This window comes from Crocuta crocuta, unplaced genomic scaffold (genome assembly GCF_008692635.1).
Source record: "Crocuta crocuta isolate KB4526 unplaced genomic scaffold, BGI_CrCroc_1.0 scaffold233, whole genome shotgun sequence".
NCBI classification, from domain to species: domain Eukaryota; kingdom Metazoa; phylum Chordata; class Mammalia; order Carnivora; family Hyaenidae; genus Crocuta; species Crocuta crocuta.
This window is the reverse complement of record NW_027529526.1, coordinates 1,760,751-1,771,635: the sequence shown is the minus strand read 5'-3', so window position 1 is coordinate 1,771,635 and position 10,885 is coordinate 1,760,751. Positions and strand designations below refer to the sequence as shown.

The 10,885-nt window shown below is 46.9% G+C and overlaps 1 protein-coding gene across 1 annotated transcript in view; it reads right to left on the bottom strand.

The window, feature by feature from the left end:
* The window catches only part of MRGPRX2 (MAS related GPR family member X2), a 44,349-nt gene that overhangs the window by 5,801 nt on the left and 27,663 nt on the right, over window positions 1–10,885 (bottom strand). Inside the window, 1 exon segment of the mRNA XM_077761073.1 lies at window positions 2,009–2,098. Within this exon segment, the coding sequence (XP_077617199.1) occupies window positions 2,009–2,098 (90 nt within the window).

Here is a 10,885-nt window from a genome sequence, read left to right as displayed (position 1 = left end):
ATGAACAGACACTTCTCCAAAGAGGACATCCAGATGGCCAACAGATACATGAAACGATGCTCAGCATCCCTCCTCACCAGGGAAATACAAATCAAAACCACACTGAGATACCACCTCATGCCAGTCAGAGTGGCTAAAATGAACAGATCAGGAGACTCTAGATGCTGGCAAGGATGTGGAGAAATGGGCACCCTCCTACACTGCTAGTGAGAATGTAAGCTGGTGCAGCCCCTCTGAGAATTTTTCTTCTCAAAAGAGAAGCCAAACTTGATCAAGCAATTTCTTGGTGGTTTTAGTTCTCACTACGAGAAATACACTGAAGGTTTAGTCTTTGGAGGTCCCAATGTTTCATGGGGCTCTTCTTTTAGGTTTCTGACCTTTGGGTTGTCCTAAAACTCTATCTTCTAGAAGCCATACTAGGAAATATGAATCTCCTTCTGAGAACAAAGGGGATCCATATAAGGAATTTAAGCAAGGAATTAACTTTATCAGCTCTGTGCTTCAGAAAAGTCCCGCAGGCTGCAGAGAGAATATTTAGAATACAAATGAAAATATAAATCTCTAGCCATATTTCTACGAGAAAAACAACTGCATGATGTTTTGATATATGTGCACGAAACATCCAACTATTATATATTTCATAATATATAGTGTATTTCTGATTTGATCATTATTAATTGTGGCACTGTTTGGTCTCAGTTCCTTATCTGTAAAATGAGATGCAGGTGTGATGAAAATAAAACTAAGAAACCCCTGGTGCCCGTGGAGGCCTCTATCCCTCATGTGCCCTCCCCCTACCCCCTTGGATATGTTCTGTACCAAAGAGAGTGGAGACCTCAGATAGGGCTCTCTCCAAGGTCAGATATGATCCCAAAGTGATTCTCATCTGTCAGGTCCTTAATGGCTCCCAGAGACTCCACTTTTCATCACTGTGATAAACTCATCAGTCTAGGCCCCCCCTCCCTGGCCCCTAACCTCATGTTATGAATTCTTTTCATTAGAGTTGAGGACGTAGAGCAATGTCATTTAGAAAGCCCCTATAAAGAACAATTTCACTGTAAAGTGTGGGGTGTGTGCATGTGTGTGTGTGTGTGAGGGTGTGTGAGTATGTGTGTGTAGCTAATTTCGCTATGGGAACTTGCACAGTTATATTTTGGGGGTGTGTGGCCCATCCCTGTACCTGAGCCGCTTCTCATTCTGCTCCATGGGGCATCACCAGCAGCTGAAAGCCAGGCAGATGCCATGAAAACAAGGCAGGGGAGGGGGGGGATGTTCTGATGATATCATCTGAACTCTGAATCCCGCCATGCCTCGAGCCAGAGTCTCTTGCTGAATCTCAGTTGTTGGCACCAATAATGTCTAATTTTTGCTAACACTAATTTAATTTGGGTCTATCTTTTGCTCACACAGCCACAAATATGTCCCTATTTGTGATCACATAGTACTTTAAGCATCCGAGGACATATTTCTTTCCTATTGCACTGGGAGTGCTTTGAGAATAATGAGCACATCTTTGACTCTCGGTGCCTGGGACACTGCCTGATCCCAATGCTCAGCAAATATTTTTAAAGCATACGCATTTGTGTCTGCAAGCGTGAGTGAAGTAGCGACTGAGCAAATCACTTCAAAATGCGAGGACTGGGGAGCCGGTGTAGGCAGGGGACTTTAGTCTAATTGTGAGAAACACCTGCCAAAGGAAGAGCAAACCGAAATGGAGGCAAAGGACAGGTGACAGGGTACAGCCTCCTTTAAAGTTTTCACGTTTAAGAAGCACAGTCCATGTGGGAAATGGAACTCTTCTGTAGTTGACTTAGGTTTGTTTCTCAATTACTGTGCAATTTGGGAGTCTGAGTTTTGAGGGGATGGGGGAGCAGGCCGTGGTGACACAGAGTCACCGCCACGTCCAGGAACACGGGAGCAGAATAAGCTGGGGTTGGAGCAAGGACAGAAAAGCCACTGGGTTACAGGATCCTTTCTATAAAAAACTCCGCTGGAGAGCGGGCCTAGCCAGTCTCTTGTCTCTTCTTGACCCGGGCCGGAAGACTATGGCTGTATAATCAGAACGATGGTTGATGCATAGTGGCCCCGCCATGGGGTGCTGGGGGAAAAATGGATCAAGGTTGGCCTGAACTGGCTGGATGGAGGAAATAGCAGTCACAAAGCTTCAGAGAAGGAAAGAGAAGTCAATCTGAGGAGAGGCGAGGAGGGCACGAAGCAGGAGACTCCCTTGTGAGAGCGCTGTGCCTTTCTCATCCAGTTATGGTTGTTTACAGTCCTTGCAGAGGAAATCACATGGCTTCTCAGTCTCTTGATAACACCAAATAAAGCAGCAACTTCTACAGGGCTCTCCCTAGCCGGAAGACTAGAAGTTCATTTCAGAGCTGGGGCTCTAGGAAGGACCTCCTGCTTCAAGGCAGCGCTGAGCTGACTTTTTAAAAAATGTTCATTTATTTATTTGTGTGTGTGTGTGTGTGTGTGTGTGTGTGTGTAGCACACATAAGCAAGGGAGGGGCAGAGAGAGAGAAAGAGAGAGAGAGAGAATCCCACGCAGGCTTGGGAGGTGAGAACCCAATTCACGGCTCTATCCCACGAACCCATGAGATCACGACCTGAGCCAGGACACTTAACTGACTGAACCACCCAGGAGCCCCTGAGCTGACTTTCTACTGTCCTAGAAGAGAAGGAAAGTAAAGGCTTATTGAATTCTCGTCTTCCCTTTCCTTTGCATATCAGGTCAAACTGCTCTTGCTCAGTCAAGGGCTAGTTCCTCAGAAAGAAAGAGGATCATGGAGATGGGAGTTCTAGGGCTTCTAGAAGCTGTGTGGTCAGGTCCTGCAATCAGGTCCAACTGACTGGAGATAGCCAGCTTCTTTCTACATCTGGTCCTTTGTTCCTTCAGATCTGCCGTCAGAGAACATAAAACACGGGCCTGGGGAATTTCTAGGAAATGAAAAAGTTGGGTCAAGCAATGCTTTAGTCTTCCTAGTTGGTATGTCTTTTTTCTCTAAGGCTCACTAAAGTTCATTCAATAAACGTGTATTGCGTTTATTGAATGTCTACTTTGTACCAGGCACTGTTGTAGGCACTGAGGATAAGCATTGAACATCACAAAAATCTGACGAAGGGATAGAAATGTGACATTCCACATGGCACCACTAGGTGGCAGTCAATGATTATTGTGGGGATCATATAACCCTTGGCTAGCCTGCAGGGGGCCCAGTAAGTGAAGTTTGGGAAAAGGTCCAACTTAAAGTGGGATAGCCAAGGGGAGCCATGTTCTTTCTGGAAGGTTATTCATGGGTGGCAGTGTAGGGCAGTGTCGGAGAAAGCAAACTCTGGAATGGTCATTCCTGGTCTCAAATCCTGGTCCTAACAGTCATTATGAATTAACTGAACCTTATTAACAGTTAAGTTGTTTAATCTCACTAACCCTCAGTTACCTCAGTGGAAGGGTGATATCCCCCTACAGAGTGGGCCTGAGGTACTCAAAGACTCCAGTGAGTACTTAGCACATGGGAAAGGCTCTTTGTCAAGAACGTGCACATGATGGTCATCCCTTTCATCAGGCCATTCCATCCCTGGAATCCCACAAGGCCTCTGAAGCTTGGTCCTGACCTCCAAGTCCCCCAGGTAGCAGGGTCTGCCGCTACTCAGCACACATCAGCCATTGAGAGTCCCTGGGGTCAGAGCAGTGGCCTGGCCCTGGCCCTGCCGCCTGCTGCCGTGTGACGGAGGGTGAGCCCCGGGCTTCCACTCTTATCGCTGCTCCTCTATTAGAATATATACCTCGTGTCAACACGGGCTATAGACTGTAAAGCCCTATAAAGACATAAGGGCTCATTATGGCCACTATAACTCTCTTAACTCTCACAGGAACATTTGTTGGGGAGCAAAAAGGGCCTCTCACTGCTCTCGCTTTAGTTTCCAACAGAGAGCAGCTCCTCCACACGTCTTTCTGGCTTCAGGGAGCCCCCGTGACCTCCATGTCACCCTCTTCTTCCTTGATTCCTTAGGGCCTGGCTGCTACCTGGCAAGGCCTGCCTGTCTGGTTTCCTCCAGCTTCTGCTGTCAGTGTCTGCACAGGGCAGGGTGGGGAGAGGGAAGTGGGATTTAGCCAGGGAGGAGCTGGCCTGGGAGGGTGTGTGTGAAGGCTGTGGTGGTGGGTTGGGCACCCAGGAGGAGGACAGAGGTCTGGTCCCAGACGGGGGTTCAGTTTCAACTGAGGGCTGGCTTGGCCTCAGGCCCTGTTATGGTTGCTGGACAGAGCCGACCCTGGGGCCTGGGAGCTGACAGGTCTCCTTATGAAACCAGCTCCTTGCATGAGGCTGGACTTTAGAAAACTAGTGCTGAGATGCTGGGCACCTGCCCGTTTACAGATAACTGCGCAGTGTAGACTTGCACTGTGGGAGAATGGAATGGAAGGGGCGAGAGCAAAATGTGTTCTAGGATATAAGGATCGCACTGTATCTGACACTATAGCTCACATGCCTTTCAAATGCTAAACTGCCCCTGCCTCTAAGCCTCTGTGCACAAAGGCCCCTTCTCTGCCTCCTGGAACCCCTCTGACCTTTTGGCCTGCTCAAGTTCCCTTTTCGGAATACATGCCAGTTCACAGGGGGCACGTTCCTGGGCTGAATTCACACCCCCTGTGCTCTGCCCTGGCGGGTTGACACAGCACAAGCTGCTCTATGCCGATGATAACGAGTGTGTCCTCCAGGTTGGAATCTCTCTGAGAGCACAGCTTATGTTATTCATTCGTTGGTTCATTCATCCATTTGTTCAGCAGTAATCATGGAGCACCCATTGCCTGGCAGACCCTGTCTTGGGTGCCAGAATTGGCCCAGGGAGCCAGGCTTGAAGTTCAGGTCCTGACTCCGGGCCCAGACCTCCTCCTCCCTGCTCACCTCATCTGGAGCTCAGCCCCCTTGTCATGCTGTAGGGAAGCAGTGCTCAGGCCCCCCTCCTCTCAGAGCCCTGACAGGTGACCCCCTGTGGCTTCTGAGGGCACCTCGCTCCCACCTCCCTCTTCTTCCTGGACAGTGTCAGTCAGGTAACAGTAGAAACGTGCCCTTTTCTTTGTCACCTCTGCAGCCTCACATGGTGGCCCCAGGTATCGGGTGCCACTTTGGTGGGTCAGGCCTGGTCAGCCACTCCTGGCCACGTGACCTCAGGCGAATTCTCCAGCCTTTCTTAGTTCCCTCACGTCTAAACAGGGAGGTAGTAAGAATACCTTCTCTCTGAGGTGTTGTGAGTTCTCTGAGATTCTGGGCCTTCAGTAAATGGCAATTCTTGTCCTTCCTGTCCCACTTCTCCCACCCCTCAGGCCTGAGGGCTGACGTCAACTCCCATCCATGGCAAGTCAGGCTCCAAATCAGCAGACGCAGCACTAAGAAGCCCAGGCTTCCTCTTCAAGCACTCAGCCCTTGGTTAGAGTAAGAATAAAGATGAAGTAATCGTGAGTTATAATAATAGCAATGCCTATTTTTTAAAAAATAATTCTTACTCTGTGCCAGGCACTGCTATATGTCCTTTACACTTACTGACTCGTATGATCCTCGCTACCATATGAAGTGAGTGCCATCACCATCCCCCCTTTCTAGACAGTGAACCTGAGACCCAGAGAGGTTAAGAAATTGCCCAGAATCTCACAGTACAAGCTGGCAGAAAGCGGGAGATATTCTGCACAGCTGGTGTACAGCTGGTTGCCACAGCAATGGGTAGATTTAAAAGGTGGACCTGGGCAATGATAAAGAGTGAAATCTGGCCATGTGTAGCAACATGGATGGACCTTGAGGGTGTTATGTGGAAACCAACTTGACAATAAACTATTTGTAAAATAAGTAAATAAAAAAATAAAATCAAAACAAAACAAAACAAAAAAAGGTGGGCCTGGGGTATGTGAAGTGGGGCATAAGAGATTTCCAACCCACTTAGGAACCTTCCCAGGATGCCCAGATGCCTTGTGAGTCAGACTGGTCCTGCTGTTGGGCCGACCACATACTGTCATGCTTTGTGGTTTTTCTAGGTCCTTGAGAATTAGAAAATGTCTCTTTGTGGGACTTTAAGATATTACTTTGAGACGGGGGAGAGGGGAGACACCTAGGGACCCTGTCTCCCTCTGATACCTCTTCCCCCTCTGCTGTGCTTGGGCTGACTTGTTGGAAAGAACCTGTACTTCTGTCTCTACTGACTATAGCTACAGATGGATTGTCTTCAGACATTTGGAACATAAATTAACATTTCCTTGAACACATGTCTGCATCTGGCAATGACTCAGAGATGTCCAAATCAACAAGTAAGACTAAGAAGATGTCAAGTCAGTTTGAGGAGGGCTAGGAAGGGTTTACCATAATAAAGGAACAGAAAGAGCTAGCTGGTCATTGATCATTGCTCTAATTTCGGGTGGCCATGGTGGAGGCAGGGCAGTGAGTCCCATGGAACTCTGCTTCTGTACATTTCTGGCTGAATGACAGTAACTCTGAGCCTGTCTCCTCTGTCTGTGAGGGTGACAGTGCCCTAGCAGACCTGAAAGTGCTTTGTAAACAGGTATGCGTGGTGGTGGGAGAATGGGGCATGATCATAACCACTGCCAGCACAGTCATGTCACAGACCCCCTCAGACTGAGGGTGCCATCATGAAAGAGGGACTCATGTACAGGGGAGAAGGGACCCAAGGAGTATCTGGGTATGTCACTTAAAAGGAGGAGGGCCCGAAACAGGGAGCTGGGGAAAAAAGCCAGGGCACCTCAGAGCTAGGAGAAGTAGCACAAGAAATGTGTCAGACAGAGGGACGATTCTGGAAAAATATTTTTTATAACATCTCTTGCTGCTGGGTATGGGCAGGTTGCATTTAATGGTTGGGGATGGCGCATATTTGTAATGATTTTTTTCTAACATTGTGATATATTTCCTAGGCAGAGAGTTTCAGGACAGCGTCAGCATCATCTTTTCAGAGATGCAGAATTTGGGGGTCTATCCAGACCCACAGAATCAGAATCTACATGTCTGCAAGACCCCAGGTTATAGAGGCTGAGAACCAGGGCACCTGGGTGGCTCCATTAGTTAAGTGTCCGACTCTTGATTTTAGCTCAGGTCATGATCTCATGGTCATGGTATCAAGCCCTGTGTCAGGCTCCAGGCGAGGCATGGAGTCTGCATGGGATTCTCTCTCTCTGCCCCTGCCCTTAAAATAAATAAAGTTAAAAAAAAAACCCCAAAAAACCCACGAGGTTGAGAACCATGGCTTTTCTTTATCATATGGTCTAAAGCAGAAGTAAGATAGGCACTTTTTAAGAAATATTTTTTTTTATTGGGATGTAATCGACATATAACATTGTAAGTTTCAGGTATAGAACATAATGATTCAGTATTTGTATATATTCTGAAATGATCACCACAGTAAGTCTAGTTGACATTCATCATCATACATAGTTAAGAATTTTTTTTCTTGTGATGAGAACTTTTAATATCCTCTTAGCAACTTTGAGCTATGCAATGCAGCATTATTAACTATAGTCACCATGCTGAACATTACAAGGATGGGCACTTTGCCTGGGTGTTCTGGAATAGCAACCACATCAAACTTCGTTTCTCCTCCACTGGCTTCCCCCAGCAGGCATCCGGTGGCTCAAATGGAGAGAAAGACTAGGATTAGTAGTGTTGTCTCTGTCAGCTGCTGCCTTCCTCAGCTCCACAGAGACCCTGAAGTGGTAGACCAAGCCCTGGTCAGTTCCCAAGCCAGGCATGACTCCCAGGGAATGGGCTCAGAGGTCCCAGTGCTGGCTTAGCCTGGTGCTTGCAGGCCCAGGTGCCCTGGTATCTACAGAGTTTTCTTCTTCCACCCACTCCCTCCCCTTATGTTGTCCTTGTCTACATGGATGAACTTCTTCTGCCTTTGTTTCTCTGCTTGGAACAGAAGCTATAGCTAGCCCTGAGCCCCAGCCCTGATTACCTTCTAATCTCAAGGATGGCTAGAATTTGTCACCATGAGTCTCAGTGGAGGCTGGGAGTCTTCTCTCTGGAAACCTGCAGCTACCAGCCACTCATACCTTAACGTAATTAAACTTCTTAAGAGTCAGAGACATAGCTAGACTCTTCTTTAGTTGAGACTATATCTAGCTGAGTGGTACAGCTTTCATGCTTATGTAGAAGATTCCCATGGGTGTCCACAACACAACAAAGCTAAAGGATTTTGTCCCTGTATATTCAAGAATCTATTCCCCTGGGAAAATAAGTAGAAAAAAGAAGCAGTCCAGAGTCCACATTGGGAACTATAAAATTAGATAAGATTACTTTAAATTCCATATAATAATATATCCATTGCCATGCCTGAGCTGAGCCTTGCCTTAACTCCATCATGTACTCAGTATCTTTGACTTTCAATATGGAAGGCAGTTACTGAGCCTCCATACTGAACCAGGTACTGGGCTCAGTGCTTGATATGCTTTATATCATTTAATCCCCACCACACCCTTTGGCCAAGATGAGACAGGTGAGGCTCAGGAATACCTGTGCAGGGGGGAGATGAAGAGGCTTCAGTCAGTCCGTTTTCTGAGGTTATGGGATTGGTAGATGGTAGAGCTTGGATTAAAACCCAGGTTTGTGACAACAAAATTTATTCTCTTTCTGCCCCCTTGTGGGCAGCCCCCAGCAATGTGCCTGGGACAAAGTAAGCCCTCGATAAATGTTTTAAAAATGAATGGATCTTGCCACATAAAGACTACTGCTTGTTGAATGCCCACTACGTGCAAACACTTGCTATATGTTAGTTCGAATCCTTATAACAATCCAAGAAGGTATTGATAACTGTTTGTTTTAAAGATAAGACAATACGTTTCAGAGAAGTGAAGTAAATTTCCCAGTCATGCAGCTAATGAGTTGTTGAACTGGGATTTGAATGTAAGCTTTTCTTTCTGACCTCTAAAGCCAGGTACTTTTGTCTGTATCACCTCATCCCTCTAACATGGGAAATCTAGTCTTGGGAAGTCTCAGGTCATGTCTCCGGGTTGACACATTACCAGTGGTGTTGGAGAGGGGCAGACCTGTCCCTGCGGTTCCAGAGGACAGACCCTTGAGCAGTGAGTGAGAATTCCATCAAGATAGATGATGGCTAGAGATAGGGAGGCTTTTAGCAAGTGTCTGGCAAAGTGAACAAGTGGGTGCCCCATCACTGGGAGTGTTAGATGACTGTCTCCCCAGAAGGCCCAAATGCTAGANNNCTTCTCTGTCCCTTTAGCTCTGGTAGTCTGAGATGCTATCATTCTCTTGGTCTACCCTGGAAATCACTAGAGAGGATGACTCAACATCACCCATCCTGAAAGAATAGTTCAGAAGAATATAGTCCTGGCTATTCTAGTTTCTAGGAAGTATTGTGAAAGGCTTGATTGATGAGGAAATTACGGAGGATGATTCACGACTCAAGGTCAGCTTCTTCCTCCTTTGCTGGCCTCATCCAGCAGCCTTTCATAGGGGCTGAGTTTCTTCACACACAGAAGTAGAAAATGTCACACAGCAGGTTCTGATCTTGGGGCTCAGCTGGGAAATAAATTGAAATCTCAAATAAATGGAACCCATTACAATGTACAATTGAATCTCAAAGGACCGGTCCCCTAAAATGCTCTCTTCCAACCAAATAATCTGAGCTTAGAGTTATGAACGCTCTCAACTATCTTTTGGAGACAAATGCTGAGTGAGTTTTCCTGCAGGCCCTAGGAATTCCAGACCCCTCCTGCAACACTCTGAAAATCTGCTAAACTATGAACGGCAATAGTAACGATTTTCACTTGTAAAGGAGGTTGCAATTGACCAAGTAGTTTTGTGCTTCTGCCACTTGAGCCTTTAAAGATCTCACGTGACAAGACTCCAAAGATGGAGAAGTTAAGAAACTTGGCTAAAGTCACACGGTTTCTAAGAAACAGACCCAAGACCTGAATCTAGATGTCTTGATCCTAAATTCAGTTACAGCTACTGTTTTTCTCAAGGGAAATCATTTGACTTCTGGCATCAAGGCAGATGCCCAAAATAAAGAAATACTGGTTAAGGAGAAGAGTTTAATTTTCATAACCTTAAAAACTAAGCTTCAGTGGGTCCTCTTAGGCTATACCTGTTCCCCGACGCCCTCCATCACTTCTCTCCACTATCACAGCAGGAAATCCTTCCGGGGCTCCAGTGTGGTTACAACAGTGTCTGTGCCTTTTATCCCCCTACAAAGGAAGGCAGTGTTCATAGTGGCAGAGAGCATGGGTTCCAGTCCTGCCTCCTCTGCAGCTGTGTGACCTTGGATGAGTTAGCTAACCTCTCTGAACCTTAATTTCACACAGCTAACCTCATGGGGGGCTGGTGATGATTAACTGAAACAAAGTATTGGAAAGCTTAGCACAGTGTTAGGCACATAATAGGGGCTCATTATTTGGACTGAACATAGGTGTGGAAAGCAAGGACTTTAGGTCAAGCCCTAGCATTGCCGAGACTCATTCTTACAGCACACATTCAAGCAGCATTGACTAAATACATGCTCCAAACCAGGTGCTTCTGTGTGCCTTGCTTATTTGTACCTCCCAGCAACCTCTGAGGCAGGTATTATTCCCATTTTATGCCTGAGGAAACTGAGGCTCACTTGCCAGCCACCGTCTGTCATATGTGTCAGAGCTAGAATTTGAACTCAAGCTCAGTCTCTTATTCCGATGCTCTACTGTGCAATAGCAGGTCACCAGTTTGCACAGATTGGATAGGGTGCATTACTGATTAGGTCTGGTGACAGGACCTCCTGCCTCCACCCCCTCTGGGGTGTCCAGGGACTGTACCTCCAGAGCTGTGGTTGTGCCACCCTTACTGTGCAACTTGGAGCCAGTCCCATTACCTCTCTGGGCCTCATGGACTTTATCAGC